General features: G+C 40.0%; 1 protein-coding gene across 1 annotated transcript in view; it reads left to right on the top strand.

The window, feature by feature from the left end:
- The first annotated feature begins 3,198 nt into the window (after nucleotides 1–3,198).
- Nucleotides 3,199–18,340, top strand: part of Reck (reversion inducing cysteine rich protein with kazal motifs) — an 80,224-nt gene continuing 65,082 nt past the window's right edge. Inside the window, exon 1 of the mRNA XM_023565519.2 lies at nucleotides 3,199–3,363. Within this exon, the coding sequence (XP_023421287.2) occupies nucleotides 3,267–3,363 (97 nt within the window). The 5' untranslated portion in view covers nucleotides 3,199–3,266. The remainder of the gene's footprint in view (nucleotides 3,364–18,340) is intronic.

Below are 18,340 nucleotides of genomic sequence, written 5' to 3'. Positions count from 1 at the left end.
GTAGTCCTCAGCTGTCATCATCAGTCCCTGTTGAGACCTGCCGTCTCATCTGGTGTCCAGTTGTCTGGGTGGTAGAGGCACCTCATTCTGATCAGTCGGAGGCTTCTTCAGGATCTGTTCTCTCAGCTTTTCTCTTGTCTCTCTTGAGGGGTTTAAAAAGCACGAAGCTACTTCTTCCTTGGGGAACGAGGAGCAGAACATTGTTTTTACCATTTCTAGTCTATTCCTGCACCAGGCTAAATGCATGTGCAGTTTTAAGGTTTGTCATTTCCCCGAGTTCCTCATGAGAAGTGAGGGTCGGGTCCTCTCTTAACTCACAGGTTCAAGCATTCCTGGGGGTTTAATCTCCCATCCTACTCTATTCCCTAGAAGTGACCCCTCCTTACTCTCTAGTGGTTCTCCTTCTTTTTCATCAGAGTGAATCAAATTGTTGGGGACTAATGAGGGTGGAGAAGCTTCATGTGACTGATCATAATTTTCTTCCCTGTCTGCTGTTCATGCACATATTTATGCCCTCAGCTTCTCAGGGCAGGTTCTGATTTTTAAACATTTTTTTCTTAAAACTACTGTTCCTAAAATTTCAAAGGTCTAATTTTTCATCCCTAAAGCTAGAAATTTTCCTCTTTGTCTATTTTTCAACTCTAATGATAATCCCTAAAGAAACAAGTGTTTTTGCCCCATGAAACAGTGAGATAGATAATAAACAATCAACATTTTAGGAAAATAAACAGTATATTTTAAATATCTAGTATCATAATACACACATCTATAATAACAGATCTATCGTGTTAGAAGGTAAAGTAGCTTTTTAAAAAAGTAGCTTTTGAACGAGGAAAAGAACCACAGGGTTGGGGTTCAATTACAGTTTTAAGGAGGCAGTGAGAGAAGTCCATTTGAGTTAGGACCTAAAAAGAAGAGGGGGAATTGTGGAATTATCTGGACACAAGTACAAGGATCCTGAGTGGGAGATACAAGGAGCAATTGAACAAAGATACGGAGCACGATCAACTAGAAGCTGTGGATGAGAGAGGCAAGAATAGTAAGAAATGAAGTCAGGGCGGAAACAGAAAAAGGCAAGAGTGTTAAGACCTCGAAAGTGATTTTAACAAGTTTGACTTTTTCTCTCAATGAGATGGGAAGACTTTGAGAGTTCTAAAGAAAATAATAATAGAATAATTGAGTTACTTAAAGGGATCACTGTAATTGCTTTACTGAAAAATGGATTTAAAAAGGGATACACAGCAAAACAAAAGCAATCAGTCAGGAAGCTATTGAGATATTCTGAGCAAGGTATGATGGTGTTTGGAGCCAGGCAGCTAAAAAGTTATCTTCATTATTTCTATGAAATATTAGCTCTTACCTGTAAAATTGCTTTCTTGTATGCAGTTAGTCAGTTTTCTGTGATTAATTTCAAGACTTTTTGTCTCTGTCCAATTACAGTGTGTCTAGATTGAGTTTTTTTAAAATTTGTCCTACGTTAACTTTTTTGGGTGTGAAAGTTGACGTCATCCACTGACTATTAGTCTTGATTTTTTCCTACCCGATTAAATTTGTTGTTCCTCTAGGACTGTAATTATATATTTAAAAAACTTAATACTTGTGCAAAAGTTACTAAAGACATGCTTAGTTGTTTCCTAATCTTCCTCCCCTTGTTCTTCAGATCAAATAATTTCTATTGGTTTAGCTTCAAATTCAATTATCTTTTCTTTTGACATTTCCAATATGGTGAATATTCAATTCACATATGGTATTTTATGGTCTAGAATTCGGTTCTATTTCCATGGTTTCCATTTGTTCTGCTGTGGTGAGAACCATGGCTTAAACTGAGGACCATCCTTTGATATAAGCAGTTTGTCCAAATTCCAGCAAAAAATAAAGCTTATACTGGTAATGTAAAGAAACTGGAAGGGATGCAGCACATTTCAGAGTGGACCAGCCATCTTCCGGGTAACAGCCATGCATACTGTTGTCATAATACACAGTCCAGACTTCTTGACTTTCTTTCTTGAGAAGGAAGGGGAGCAAGGCGGGAAGACAGTCCAGCCAGTGAGTCCTGTGGCTCAAGTGGAAGGAAGATCTCTTGAGAGTGGTAATATTACTCAGGTTGTAAAATGCTGTGTTAGACATTTCAAGTACAGTTGCGTTGTTTAATCTCAAGACAACTAACATAAAAGTAAGGAAAGAATAGAGATTTAAATGCCTTTGCCCACAGTCACAGAGCTAGTTAGGGTGAGAGGCAATTTAGATTTGAATATGTTAAACCCCTTCACTTTCTATTACAATATAGCTGCTCTCTGTCCCACGGGGAAGTTAATTGCTTCTAGTGGTCTAAATAAACTGAAGAAAACAGAAATAAGCTATGGGCTTTATCACTGAACAGCAATGGATGTGCCATTTGTTGGGGTGGAGGTAGGGAATTGCAAATCGAGAGGAAAAAGACACACCCACATAGTGAATTAGTTGTGATCGCTGGTGGACCCTCTTGTTTCCACAGTAGCTTCTGTGGTAGTGGGAAGGGGCACTTTCAAATTGTGTCCCTCCCCACTGCCCGTGCTGGGCCAAGCTAGTCAAAGCCAGGGCCATGCTAGATGAAGACTCTCCTTGGCCCAAACTGTCTTTTGAACGAAGTCTGAACTCAGTCTGATGTTCTGGGCTGTCAGTGTCTAGTCACCCCAGAACCCCCAACCCTTGTCCTGAGAACAGATGTCAGGAGTAGACACCTACTGCACCTGGGAAGCTGCACCTCTGGTCCTGGTCTGAAGGTCAGCTTTTTGGGGAGGCCAGGCAATCCTACCCTCTGGGTTTAAGACTGCACTCCCTGAACTATCTGAACTATCACTGAGTGATGTGATGGTGGAGTCCCTGCGGTTCGGCCCTGACTTAGCCATGGGGTCTCTGCTGAACTTCAGCGTGGTCTTGCAGGTCAGTCCTCTCTGTGATTTTCAGTGGCCCCACATGTAAACTACGGGCGTGACAGAGACGTTTTTAGAGCCCCTCCAGCTCTGACAGCCCAGAGGCCATCTCGCGTGCTGGACAAGGCAGCCTGAAGCCAACACACAGCTGGGCCAAAACAAAGAGCCGGGGTCCCGGGCGCACTGCCGCCCCCCAGGAGGTTTCGGAAACTTTGTGCGGCTGGGGGCGGGGCGTGAGAGAGCCGCAGCCAATCACCACAGGCCTGGGGCGCCAGGGGCGGGGCCGGGCGCGAGCGCTGCGGCGGCCAAGCTGGGTCCGAGCATCCCGCAGCTCGGGACCCGCCCGGCCCGGACATGGCGACCGTCCGGGCCTCGGTGAGAGGCGCGCTGCTGCTTCTAGCCGTGGCGGGGGTCTCGGAGGTAGCCGGGGGCCTCGCTCCGGGGAGTGCGGGTGAGTAACCGCTGGAGCGCCGGTTCCGGGCGGTCCGGAGTGGCCGCCTCAGCGCTCCAAGATGGCGCGGGGCAGGGGGCGGGGGTGCGCGCGACCCCAGACCCGGCCGGCGCCCGGTGACCCCGGGTGCAGAGGTCGGGCCGCCGGCGAGGAGGTGACGAGGCGGGGCCGGCGAGGGCCCCTCCCTACGGTAGCCCTCTCCCGCGGGGAGGTGCTGAGCCCCTGGTGGCAGCGACCCAGGACGGACGGAGGCCTTGCTCTGTCACCTACCGGGCGCGGACCCCCTGCTCGGCACTCATCCCCTTGCCTGCAGTCCGAAAGCCTTCGCCAGGTATCGTCGCGCGGGTCACCACCGCTCCGGCCAGTCGCTGCTACTTGTTGCTTGACCCACGGCGGGTTCCAGCCTCGGAGCGTTGGAGGGTCCCGCACGCCGCCTGGCGGGGGTCCTGTGTGACAGACAAGCCAGGGCGCGAGAGGGGACAGATCAGCAAGCCCTGCTCTCTGGAGCTGGCGGGCTCCAGAGTTGCGCTCTCGCCCCAGTATTAGGAATAGAGCCAAGAATGCATAGGAAACTGTTCGTGCTTATGACTGGCTCCTATTTGCTGGGCTTTCGGACTCGAGGCCAACTCCTGCCCTCCAGGAGAGCTCAGGCGAGAAGTTCAGATAGGACCGAACTCCAGCTCAAGGCAGAAGTGTCCAGAGCTGTGGGTTCGCAGAGGGAGAGATGGCATCGACCCAGGATGGGACAACATTGAGTGATGCCCCCTAACTCAGCTAGCCGTCAAAGGGTGGCTGGGATTTAGTGCTAGGAAAGTGGTGAAGTGCACTTGCAAGGAAGTACATCTAGAGAAAGGATCGATCCTAGGAAAGTTTAGAGGTAGCCTACAATGTTACTAACCCAGAGAAATAAGAGCTGGGGATGTAGTGTAGTGGTAGAGCTCTTGCTGAGTATGTGCAAGGCCCTAGGTTCAATCCCCAGTACTACAAAAGAAAGAAAGGGAATTTCCGCTGTGTGTTACTGGGTAACTCAGCTTACCTTTCTGGGCCCCATTTTTCTAAAGTAAAAGAGATTAAAGTAGAGCACTTACAAAGATGTGGCCTATAAACTACTAGTTGTGCATTCTCATCACAACTAATCTGTTCTGTAGGAGATACACTGCAGTAGCTTGGTATGGTGAAGAGCACTTGAGCAAATTATTTAGCCTTAATTTTTTTGTGCTTTAATATCCATATTTATTGTACCACCTAGATTTTATTATGAGAATTAATTGAGATAAGGTACATACAGCATTTAGAATAGTACAATTAGCACCGAATTGTTAGCTATTAAATGTCTTTGGAAAACGTACATTGTATCCCATTTTGTAAATTCACAAAGCATATTAGATTCACAATAAAGGGCCAAAGGATTCCTGTGGTAAAGAAAGATACTTGTTGGCTGGTGGAAAAAGAGAATGGTTGTTAAGGAGTATAGAGTTTCTTTAGAATATGAAAATGTGCTAAAATTTATAATGGTGACAATTGAAAAACAATATACTATAAGTTATACACTTCAATGAATTCCATGATATGTGAATTATATCTCAATAAAATAGTTACAGAAAAAAAAACTTACTTGCTTATCAAAGTCTTTTTCTTTGTTATAACCAAAATGCACTTTGGAAAAAGCTGGGCTAGTTGATTTCTAATCACTCTTCCTACTGTAAAACTACATGACCTCATATGGTTTGCATTGTTTGATTAAAAAAAATTCCAAGTTTGATCTTAAATTGAGTCTTGTTCCTTGTACTTTTAATTCTAGGAAGTATATATTGCCTTGTTATTTACATAAAAGACATTGAGTAATATAATGGACAAAGGGCTCCACTGTGGACTAAACAGAATTTGAGAACACAATTATTAAGTTGTATTTCAATGAAGGCCTTGCTTGTATTGCTGCCCAGATGGTCTTCTTTCTCCTTCTATTCCTCCCTCTAAGGTTGGTCTGTCTTTGGTGTAAAGCTTTACAGATCACTGACTCCTGCTGAGTATTCTTATAGTTGGGAATGGAGGTAAGGAAGTAATAAGACCTACTCAGTAATTACTTCTTTGGAGGATAGAATGGAACCTATGCCTCAGTCTCAAAAACTGTCTTATGGCACCTGACAGTGGGTCTGTTTCTATTTAAGATGTTTTGTAATAGTACAAAGGAGCTAGAAAGATATAACATTCAAGACCAAATTTCATCAAGTTGATATGTAAGGAATTTATATAATAGTCTAGAATCCTGAAAAAGAATGCAATGAATTTTAAGTTAGAAAAAGAAAACGCAAATCTGGAGGAAAATAATAAGAAGCAGATTCTCTTCACAGTGAACTACCTCTGTTCACACTGTAGAAAGATCTCTGCTTAGTGATAAACCATACCTCGAAGAAAGTGGAAATATGTTAAAAAGGTACTTTTTATGTATTGTAAATGTTGATTTGGTTTTAGAAGAGTAAAGCAGATAACAGCTTTGTTTATCCAAAAATACTGATTATTCAGTGTACTGATTGAACAGTGTTCTTGGTGCCCAGCTGCTAGTCTTGAGCTTTACATTCTGGGGAAGAAAAATAGAAAATAAATAGATGAATAAAATTGTTTCCAGTTGTAATAAGTGTGCTATGAAGCAACTATATCAGGTGGGGACAGCTGTATGAGTGTTACCAGGTTTGGGGGTAATGAAGTCTCCTTCCAGAGGTGATTTCAAGGGTCTTCTAGTCTTAAAAAAGAGTTGGACAAAATAAGCACAAAAAGTAGAGAGGTTTTATGCTATTAAAGGTAGGAAAAGACCAAGTTTGGGCCAAGTGAAAGTAGCAAAAGAAATACACCCTACTGCCTGAGAGTAGACTACTGTGAGAACACAGTGCTGGAGTGTTCATGGGCGACTGTCAGTGTTGTATCTCCCACGCCTCAGGCTGACCTCCGGTGTAGGTTGCCCTATCCAGAGCCACTCAAGCTCTTGTGAGAAGGTCATGTACCGGGGTTTGAGGATTGTTCTGTGCATGTGTCCTGGTACTTTGCAATTAATAGGTCATGCCTGTTTCCTTAGCCAGTCTACCACACCCTAATTTGTGCCTCGTGAGTAGAGGGGAAATGGTTTCTTGTTTGTTTGGTTTTTGGGGGAGCGGGGTAGGGGAACAGTTTCTTGACAGAGTTGACAAAAGCAACCTCTTTGAGATGGTGAAGTTTATAGAGTTAAGATCTGAAAGCTGAGAATCAGGCAGAATAGTTCAGGTCTATAATTGCAGTTGCGTGTAATCTAAAAAAATAAAATAAAAATATAAGATATAGTTCACTGCTACTTGTCTTCAATTCCTAGTTGGGGATGGAGGAGATGAGGGTAGATCTGAAGGCAAAGAAGGTGCTGTCCTTATGATAGACAGGGGTGGAGTCCAGGAAGAGCAAAGGCCTTAAAGCTTAGGGGCTAGAAAGTATATGTAGTTGAAACGTACCACATTTCCTCCAAAATAAAGCATGGCTGGAAAATAATAATAAACTTCAAAAGCTGGAGATCGACAATGCCAGCCCCAATCAACTTATCTTTACATTACATCCTTTACAGAGTAGCCACCAGACAAGAGAATGGTGATGGCAGGTAAGGCAAGTGTAGGCTGAATGGGGCTGGCGTTTTTGATCTCCGGTTTTTAAGGGTGATTCTTTTCTGGTTAGGTCTTATTTTCAGGGAAAGAAGGTAGTGAGAAAAAGGTAAGCTAGGGGCTAGATGATGCTGTGCTTTGCAAGAAGCCACATGAGGACTGAGGATTTTATTCTGTGTGCAGATAGAAACTAATAGAGTTCTAAATAAGGGAGAGATGGTCTGATTTATATTTTAGATCAGTTTGCTGCTAAATGAAAAAATTGTAATGGTAAGAGAAAAACTAACTACAAGGCCATTGAGTACTCAATGCAGAATTTAATAGTGGCTCAGAGAAAAGTGGTGATGGAGATAGAAGAGGGAAGATTTAAGAGAAGAGGAAAGATTCAAGGTTGTAGGAAGTGAGAGAAGGAAAAATTTAGGGTTACACGTGGTGGGGGTTTGTTTTGTTTTTCATTTTAGCAACTTAAACTTGATGTCATATATTGAGGTGGTAAAGACAGGAAAGATCAAGTTTAAGAATGATGGGGTAGGAAGAGAATAAACAATTCCGTTTTTGGGTTTGGCGATGGTTTTAGTTACTTTTCTTTTATTGCTGGGATAAAATACCTGACCCCCTAAGTTAAAGGGGAAAAAGCTTACTTAGCTCACAGTTTATAGAGGTTTCAGTCTCTAAGTGGCTGGCTCCAAGATAGAGTAGCAATGACAGAGGGGCAACAAACAGTTCAAGGTGGCAGAAGACAGCAAAAGCAATGAATAGTAGAAGGCAATCAATCCTCTTTCTGTTCCTTATATTGTATTCAGTCTAGTGGGATTAGAGTAGAGCCAGTCCAGTCAGTGGACTGACCCAGCAATCACCCATCCTTAACCTCAGCAGCCTTAATCCCAGGATTGCACCACCAATCAATCACACACTGTAGATTCAGCCACCTTTGAAAAAGCCCTATGACCACATGAGGGGAACATCTTGACACAAACCATAGCAGAGATGTAATACAGTGGTAGAGTAACTGTCTAGCACACACAGTGTTGGATTCAGTCCCGAGCACTAAAAAAGAAAAATTGGTTTTCGTTTATGTTTTAATGGGTGATAAGTATAATTGTCTCTTGTGCATTGCTTATTAGACTGAATTTCATACCTGTCACTAATTCATTCTGCAAATATTTGTTAAGCTCTTAATACTGCTTGACCCCATGAGAGCCACAAGGTATAAAATGGTAAGCAAAAACACACATGATCTCTACTTTCATGGGACTTACATTTTAAGGGAAATTCAGACATTAAATATCACCCAAAAATGTATAATGCCTATATTCCTAATATGTGATTATATTTGCACATAGCTATTTAGCATATTCTAAAATGGAATATATTGGGTGAAAAAACATCAAAGAATTTTATCAAATAGCACATATAAAACAAACACATGTAACATGAAGACTACAAAAAAATGTAATAGGGGGCACATTTCTGACCAAGGGATACACTATTGGGAGCCAGATTTCATACATTTTGGTCCCTTGTTTATAAATAGGAACCCTGTAGCAGAGTGAGGAAGGGAGTTATCCAAGAATACAGGCTATTAGCATGTATACAGGAAGATTTCAGAAGCGTTATTGGCTTTAGTCATTTCCTAATTGTGAACAACTTGGTTACAGTACTTTTGACTCCAAGAACAGAACCGAGATGGCTCAGATTACTGAGCTGGTTATGTAGCCTCTAACAGAAAATCACATGGAAAACCAGAGTGGGAAATTCAGCTCACCTGTGTCTCAGGGGAGTGCTGGGGAAACAAAGTTGTCAGAAACAAGACTGTTTCCAGAGGCAGCTTCTCTGTGTCTCTCTTCACTTCTGTGTGCCTCTTGCATTTCCTTTCTCTACCAGCCAGTTTCCTTTACACTCAGCTTCTGTGCTCCCATAAAACTTCCCAGTTCCAATTCTTTTTGAACTTATAGTCAACTGGCTGCTTGTCTCTTGTATCAATACTTTATTGGCTCCAATTTGTGTTTTGACCTGGACCAAAAAAAAAAAAAAAAAAAAAAAAAAAAAATACAATAATTGCTCAAGTATGAATGAGTTACCAAATGAAATATGATATTGAGATGATACAGTGAGAGAAAACTTCTTGTACTTTTTTCTGTTAAAAAGTATCATATAATAAAGATGTTACTATTTTTTAACCAATGTACACTTTTTTTTTTAACTGAGCACTATGTTCAGTATGCCAAGAAGCTTTCGATCTGGGAATACCAAAAGCACCCACGTGACATGATTAGGGTTCGGTGCTCAAACTAGAATAGTAGGGTCTTAGTTAACCAAATGGTCTGAAATTATTGGAGAAGAAACTCATTACTAAGAGTCGAGGTGGGATTTAAGCTTTGAAAGGTATTATATATGGAATTTAGATCAGCAAGAAAAGGACACTGAGTATTTTAGGTAGAGGTAAATGTAGATTTTCCTTGTTCAAAGAGATCTGAAGTTTAGGCAAGGAAAGGCTAAGAAAAGACTTGGAAAATTTAGAGTTAGATGGCAAGAAGACATGATAGATTCTCGATTAAGAGTGACATCATGGAAAATTCTATTTAAAAAATGAACCTGGCGGTCGTTTTGATACTAAACTGAAGGAATAGAGTTGGTAAAGCTGTAGTTAGTGCAATGTGAGGCAAGCCTTGGGGGATTTCTGTAACTTGCAAATGATTCAGAAAAAAATCAAAATGTATATCTACACGTAATCCATTTATACATACACATAGACAGCTAGGTTGTGTGATAGAATGTTAGCAATACGGGTGATCGTTTTACCATTTGTCTACTCCTTGGCTGACAGTATACGTTATACAGCTGCTCACACATACATATATTTTTACAGAATAAAATGTGACAGTTGCATGAATGTGTAACATTGCAGTTGTCATTTAAACGTTTTTCATTTAGCTTGATGGTGCACATCTGTAATCCTAACACTCAGGAGGCTGAAGCAAGAGAATTGTAAATTTGAAGCTAGTCTGGGCTACATAGTAAGACTTTCAAAACATCAAAAAATAATAATGAATATTTTTGGAGTGATTGTCATTTTGCAAGTTGTTTTGAAAATAAAAATTATGATCAAAAATAGTAGCCTTGAATTCAATCTCCAGTACCAAAAAAATAAGTAAATAAATAGATGTTGTATCTTGCATCTTATTCCAAGTCTGTGATGATAAAAATTAATACAAATAAAAACCTGATTACTAATGGTCACATGTGCTGACTTCATGTGCTATTAAGACATGTGCTATTTATTCACATAAATACTAATAACACCAGATTATGTTAGTTGTGGTGTTGTATACCTGTAATCCCCACACTCAGGAGACTGAGACAGGAGGATCACCATGAGTGTAAGACTAGCCTGGGCTACGTAGTGAGTTCAAGACTGGCCTGAGCTATGTAGCAAGATCCTTGTCTCAAAAAGCAAATAAATGCAGGCTGAGGCAGGAGAATCTCAAGTTCCTGAGCATTGTGGGTTACTTGGTGAATTCAAGGCTAGCCTAGACTACACAGTGAGACCTTGTCTCAACCTTTACCCCTTCCCCTGAAAAGATCGCATTTTTAAAAATATCTGTATATCCGTTTTATTTAGAAGAATTTTTTGCCACATTATGCACCCATTTAGTTTTTTGCCCTTTAATAGTGTGGGAATGACATATGTATCTTATCTATGTGTGAGTGTTTGTGCATATGTATGGCTATCTGTATGTGTATGTATATATGCATGTGTGTATACAGTTTCAGTAATTGTATAGGAAGATTTTAATTAGAGGGAATTTTTATTTCCTTTAGACAAGAAAACTAGGAGGGTTTCATATTACCTAAATTGAAGTATACCTTTTGGGAAGCTTCTATGGCAAAATCCCTTTTAATTTCAAAAGTCGTATAATTCTGTGAATATTTCTTCATTTTAAATTAGAACATATATTTGCTTTTTTATTTTTTTGGCACTAGGGATCAAACTTAAAACCTCTTGCTTGCCAGACAGGTGCTTACTCCATTGAGCTAAATCCCCAGCTCCTGTGTTTGCTTTTTTATTTTTATTTTTTTATTATTATTATTTTTAATCGGAACTGGGGATCGAACTCACGACTGCCTGCTTGCAAGGAAGGCACTTATGCCGCTGAGCTAAGTGTTTGCTTTTTTAAATACTAGTTGGTCTTGAGGGCTGGGGATTTAGCTTAGCGGCTTATGTGCCTGCCTGGCAAGCACAAGGTCATAAATTCTATTCCTAGTACCAAAGGAAAACCCCAATACTAGTTGGTCTTAGAATTTGTATTTTTCTGCCTGTCTGGAGCATGTGCTTCTTGTTTACTTGCCTATCTTTTGTATACACGTGGCCTAAGCCAGCAGCCAAACTTTGATGTTTCCAATTACTGGATAGTTCTGCTCATGTATTTCTAGGCTACACTAATCCTTCTTAACGTCAGCACATGTGACCATTAGTAATCAGGTTTTTATTTGTATTAATTTTTATCATCACAGACTTGGAATAAGATGCAAGATACAACATCTATTTATTTACTTATTTTTTTGGTACTGGAGATTGAATTCAAGGCTACTCTACCTCTGAGCTACAGTCACAGAGCAAAAATGTTTTTAGGCACACCTCCCTCATACTTCGCAAATTTTTTTAGGCATAGTCCTGATAAATTTGCCACGCTGGCCTCAAACTTCCCATCCTCCTGCCTTAGCCTCCATAGTTGCTGGGGTTATAGGTGTGCACCATTATACCTGGCTTCTGTGTCTTTAGTGAAAATAATATCTGCTTTATATCATCTCAGTACTGGGTTTGAGCTACTTTACCTTTATTCAATTCCATTGTATGAGAATAAGCAGTTTTAAATTATTAAGGAACAACTTAGAATCAAATTATAAAAACAAATCATTCCAGGAATTCAGTGACTTGTAGAAAGCAGTAGGCCTTAGAGAGCAGCCCCCCATAAGAGTTGAATGCGCTGACTCAATTCACCATTTTAATTGCTCTAAAAAAAGATGAAGATCTCTAATTGCTGCCGTAATTGTGTTTGATTCCTCCTTTCATTCTTAGAGAAAGCCTATGAGTTCATATTTTTTTAAGTACTTGTGTCTTGAAAAAATGTGCAGTGATTATAGCTCCTAATATGTTTTTATTGTTTCAACGGAAGAAAAGCTGCTGACACCACGATGGCTGAGGTGAAGAAATCAGTGTGGAAATTGTGATGGAGCAGAGGCTCCTGAGTTTGGTCGCAGAGGATGGCAGTCTCTCAGGGGAGGAAGTGTACTATTACAGAGGAATGTTTGGTTGGGAGTGGGAAAGGCATTGTCACAGGAGAATTTGGGCTGTTGCCTTCTTTCATTTTACTCTGTCAGAAACCCCAGAAAAGGCTTTTTGGAAAGACCAGAAGGAAATGTGCCAGAATGTCAGCAGAAATTTTCCAAATTTTGTAATTTTTTAATGATTAAAAAAATTATTGTTGGAGGTCACGCTGTAATATAACCTTCATCATTAAGTAGGGAAAAGAGTTTTTATATTCATATTGTAAAATAAAACCATTGGTTGTTATTAGAGTTTTAATTATGACACATTTGTGTTTTCTGTTTTAGATAAATGTCTGCTCCAGGAAACTTTTTCAAAATTCCCTGGGCCCAAATCAGACTCCTGTCTGCCTGATTGTTTACTTTTTACAAGCCTGTGTTTATTGGGACCATGTGTTATTCTGAGTTATCTTTGCTTAAGATCAGCTGGATTTTCTGCCCTCATATGACTTTTGTGTTAGAGGACAGTAGAAAGTGCCAATTTCTGCAGTACTTCAAAAGAGCACGTCAGTACTGTGCCTGCCCTCCCACTTTAGCTAATGAGGCTAGGGACTAGCAGTCTTAGGAGGCAAGGATCATTTGGTGAGGCCTTGCAGAAGATGCAGGGCTGTTGGGAGGGAAGTCCATGAGTCCTGGTCTTCTTCAGACTAGAGCTTCTTAAAATAAGAGCAAACAAGGTCCTTCCAGTACTTATAGTTGAGGCACTTTGTGTTCTTTTGAAATATAGGGTTTTTTTTGTTTTTTTTTTTTTTTTTGTACTAGGGATTAAATCCAGGAATTCTACACTGAGCTACTTACTTGTCCACCCCTTTTAAAAACTTTTTTAAGACAAGGTCTCACTAAGTTGCTAAATTGACCAGGCTGGGCTTGAACTTGTGATCCTCCTACCTCAGTCTCCCAGGTGAAATTATTAAATGTTCTTCAGAGTTCTGTATGTCAAAAGTTTAGAATTTCAAGAATCTTTTCCTCACAAAATTAATATTGAGCCAATTCCACAGTAATCTTTTTATGACACCAAACTGTAGTAATATGCCAATAATATCATAAACTCTGTCATTGTTTTATGGAGAAACAATTTCCAGTTTCAAGTTTAGAATCCTTGTTTTGTAAGATTTTAAAGAGTATTTTTTATTCATTTGTTTATTTATTCCTTTTTATACTAATGCTACTTTCAGTGAAAACCTTGTTTTTGTTTTATTTGTATACTGAAATTATTTAGAATTTACTGAATAGATCATACTACATTTATTATTTTTATGCATATGTGTATAGGTTCATCTATATATTAAAGCCATATATAAGTGTATATATGTATGTATGTATGTGTGTATATGTATAATTTAAGCCGTTGTACCTGATCTGATCTACTTGCCTGAAATATAATGTTCTCACTGTATTCTTGCCAGTCTCAGGAAGCCCCCTTTTTTACAATCATGTATACCCTTTTTCCTGTCTTTTATATTGTAGAATAAGTGTGTACCCTTTCCATTTGTTACAATTGAGGGGACCAAAAATAGCTCAAGTTGTTGTGTAAAACAAGGAAAGAACTGCCGAGCATACACCTCGTATGTAGTAGGTAACTACATTCACTGAAGATCATGGGATGGTAGGAAGAACAGGGAGAAAGGGAAAGGGAAAAAGGATGAAAGGAAGAAGAGACTCAAGGATAAAAGAAAAAAAGGGGTCTTGAGAGCTGCAGCTTCCAGTATTTATAGAATTGGATACCACTGACCCAAGGAGCCTCCCAGTTCTCTCACCCTAGGTCGGCAGACTGTGAGAGCACCTGAGTTTGAGCCTGGATACTCATCAGAGTGGTGTTTGGGTTTGACTGAAGGGAGAGGAGGGAATGGCTCACACAGCTTCCCTGTTTTAGGGAATGGGAACATGGATAACCATTAGGGCGGGGTAGCAGTTACAGTTGAACAAAAGGAAGGGACTGACTCAGCTCCTTTGTTTCTAACTGTACCGTAGTCATCTCTGTAGGTAATTTATGAATTCCTTAGACACTGTAATGCCACTTGGCAACCGTTTTTCTATTTGATATTTCTCAGACAGATTGGCATTCTAAGATGTTATCAAGTGACATGAAAAAAGTGTTGCATGATTTGGGAAATCTATGTACTAATTTCTTTTTCTTTTTTCTTTTCTTTTCTTTTTTTTTTTTTTTTTTTTTGAGACAGGGTCTCAGTATCTAGTTCTGTCTAGTTTTAAACTCACTGAGTAGCTCAGGCTGGCCTTGAACTTGTGGCAGTCCTCCTGCCTCAGCCTCCCAAGTGCTGGGATTACAGTCATGTGGTACCATGCTTGGATACCAGTTCCCTTCTTTAGCTGATTAGTAATGTACCTTACTGTATGAGTGGCCTCATGAGGTCCTACATAAAGAAATCTGTTAAATTTTGTTTAATCCTCCCAATTTATTTGAGCATGAAACATTTTTTTCTTGAGATGTAGATATTAACTTATGCAATGTCATGCTCCTTTAAGCACAAGTTTGAAAAACACGTCTCTATAGCATTTGCCTTCTTTTTCAGGCCTCCAGACCTTGCCTGCTTCAGACCTTGACATTTTCAGTTCAAGCCCTTAACCCTATCTCAACTCTGTTTTTCTAGAGTAGGGACTCACAGCTGTAAATGTCCCTCTTAGTGCTTTCACTGTGTCTCAGAGATTCTGATATGTTGCAATATCATTGTCATTTGACTTTAGGGATTTTAAAATTTCCTCTCTAATTTTTTCCAGTGACCCATTGATTGTTCAAGAATGTGTTATTCAATATGTATGTTTGTGTAGTTTCTGAGATTTCTTTTGCTGTTGATTTCTACTTTGATTCCGTTGTGGTCTAATAGGATACAAGATGTTATTTCAGTTCTTTTGTGTTTATGGAGATGTGCTTTATGGCCTGAAATATGATCCATTTTATTTTTGAATAAGGTCTTGCTGTATTGTTAGACTGTGTTCAGACTCACAGTCCTACTTCAGCCTCCCCAGTAACTGGGATTGCCATGTGCTACTACACCCAGCTCTATTGTTTTTAGACCTGAGAAAGTGAATGCTGTCAATTTTGCTCTTCACGTGTGTCCTCAAATCTTTGCCTCTTGTCTACATTTTGTGCTCCTACTAGGCTGTAACCTGGATGAAGTGGAAGAACATAGCTTTTGTTCCCAAATGGAACATCTCTTCTTGAACCCACATCCCCTTTCTGGAATCGTAATTTCTCTACATTCTGTTTGACCTTCAGTTTGATGTGTTGCAGTTCAGTTCTGCCACTGACTATCCAGGGTTAGCACAGACTGCACAAGTTAAGGAGCGTGGTCCCTACCAAAGCTGCCCTTTGTATAGACACCAGCCTCACTTCATGGGCTCCCAAGCCACCGACACTTTTGACCTGGGTTTAAATCTGGGGTTCCTATGACCATTTCAGGTTCGATAATTCCTAGAATAACTCATAGAACTAGAAAAGCATTCTACTTAAAATCAGTTTGGAGCTGGGATGCTAAGTTAGGTAAAATACTATAGGCAGCCAGACAAGGCTTGGCCCTCAGGGGAGTCAGTGCAGAGGATGAGAACACATCACAACTGTGGCTGGAGATGCATCTGTTGAAGATCAGGCCTCAAGACAGAATGACCAGGCCTACATACCTCCCTAGGGGATAAGATAATTGATGTCACTGGTCCAATAAAGTCTAGCTAGAAGTCAGTCACCCTATTGGGTGACCGAGACCTCGATCTATCCCTTCCTAAAGAAGGTCTTTTTTCTTTCTATATACACTTGCAACATGACCTGCTTCCCCATTGGATAGATATTACCTAAGCAACTGTACTTACAGTCTATTGGTTGATCATACTTTTGACCCACATTGTACCCACCTTATATATTTGCATTATAAAGCTTCTTTTAAAAAGTGGGCTCATTCGGAACCACTTTTGGGTCTCCTCCTGTCTTTCAGGAGCTATCTTTGTCAATAAATGTTCCCTACTCTTAGCCTCTGTTGTTCCTGGGAATTCATTCTTTGATTTTGGGGAACATGAACTTGGTATATCTGATATCTAGCAAGGTGGAAATTACATTTATTTCCCGTGTATTCCAGTGGGCACATTTTATGACCTGGGGCAGGGTGTATTTTTGTTTTGGAGAGTTGAAAATCTGGAATGTCAATCTGTAGAAAATGAGTGCTCACCTTACATGTGCAAGGTCTGTTTTACAGGAGAAAGGCATGGGCTCAATCTGTTGTATTTTTTAGTACTGGAGAATTTAGGAATAAGTGGCCTAGAAGGGGAAGAAATAGAATCTTGGATAGCTTTGTATACTGGAGCAGCAATATTTTAAAAGCAAATTATAAATTATGATTTTACTTTGCCTCTTTTGTACCTATCTTTATTTCTTCTACTGAACCCTTCTGTCTGTCTACCGGCTTAGTCCAAGACGCTATAATGTCTTGTCAGTACCACTGCAGCAGCCTGTCATTGTTTCTTCCCTTATTCCTCTGCAATATATTTTCTAACATGGGAACCAGAATTATTCTTTTCAAAGGTTATTCAGATTATGGCATGCTCAAAACGCTACAGTATTTTTCCATCCTTCTCAGAGTGAAAGGGAAAGTCCTTACAACAGCTTGTAGGAGCTTGTGTGATCTAGCCCCTGCTGCTGGTACTTCTCTAATCACATCATTTGCTACTCTCCCTTTCATTGTTTTCTAGCCACATTTGTTTTTTTAATGTACCAGAACTTTGCACTTGCTCTTTAGAAAGCTCAGTATGGCCTGTTTTTGCTGCATTCCTTTAAGGTCTGTCCTCGCGTTGCTGCAGTGGACCCTTCCTAGCCTGCCCTGTGAAATACCCACCCATTCTCACACATACCCTCCTTACTTTTTTAACCTACTTTACATTCTTTTATTATCTCTCTCATCTATCTCCTCTTCTCTCTCTCTACATACACACACACACACACACACACACACACACAAATATGCACACACACACACAGTTTATTTGTGTCTCTTTTCTTACAACATAATCTCCATGAGAACAGAGACTCAAGATTGCTGAGCAAATTATTCTGTTGCTGGTCTTTAAAAGCTGCTCATGAAAAAACTTAGCTTAGAGAAAAAGGGATCCTCTGTTCCTTTCCAAGGGTAGAATCTTCTTTAGAAACTTGATTTCATCCTTTTTAGACTTGTTTTAAGATATTTTCTATAAGGAATATTAGTTCTCTAATGCTTCCTTCTGTCTGTAAGACTTTTCTACTCTAAAAAAATGAGGGGAAGGAATCTCTCAGTGCCGCTGCATCTTCCTATAATGACCATTCATTTTCCCCCTCAACGTTGCCAGGTTTTTGAAGTCTGTATTTGATGTCTATATTTCTTCATCTCTCATTTATGCCTACTATCATTCACTTCTGCTGGCTTCACAGAAATTACTTATGATGTTTAGCAGATAACCTTCTAATCAGTAAGTTTATTTCTTTTTTTATTTTTCAATCCACCTTGATTCTCCTGGCACATAACACTACCTCTTTGCTAATGCTACTCTACAACTGACTTGTCTCTGACTGTTCTATCTTGGTCTCCTTCTGTTTCTTCCCATGTCTCGAACGTTGCTTTTCTTTAGAACCTAGTGCTAGCACTAGAATCTAGTTTCCCAGTAGAAACTCTCCTTGGGCAGTGTCACTTCCATATACTTCCTTTGTAGTGATGACTTCTAAATTTGGGTCTTTAGGCTTGGCCTTTTTTGTTTGTTCGGTTTTTGCACTTTAGGATTCAGTATCTGACTACTAAAATTTCCATCTGAATATTCCATAAGAACCTCAAATTCAGCATGTCTAAAACAAAATTCACTATTTTTAAAAAAACCATTTGACTTTGTATTATAGGTATAATAATGGAATTTAGTCCCTAGAGTAATTGTAAGCATTAAGATAATGCAGAAAACATGCTTTGAGTTTTGGCAGATAGAAAGCACATAGTAAGTAAGTACCTACTATTATTACATGATAGTTTCTCCTGTTATACTACAAGCTACTTGAGGGCAAGGACCAA

The sequence above is a fragment of the Cavia porcellus genome, unplaced genomic scaffold (assembly GCF_034190915.1).
Source record: "Cavia porcellus strain 051 isolate PalLab524CR breed Dunkin Hartley unplaced genomic scaffold, mCavPor4.1 scaffold_1, whole genome shotgun sequence".
NCBI lineage: Eukaryota > Metazoa > Chordata > Mammalia > Rodentia > Caviidae > Cavia > Cavia porcellus.
Note: the sequence above shows the minus strand (reverse complement) of the source record. Positions and strands in the feature narration are given on the sequence as shown.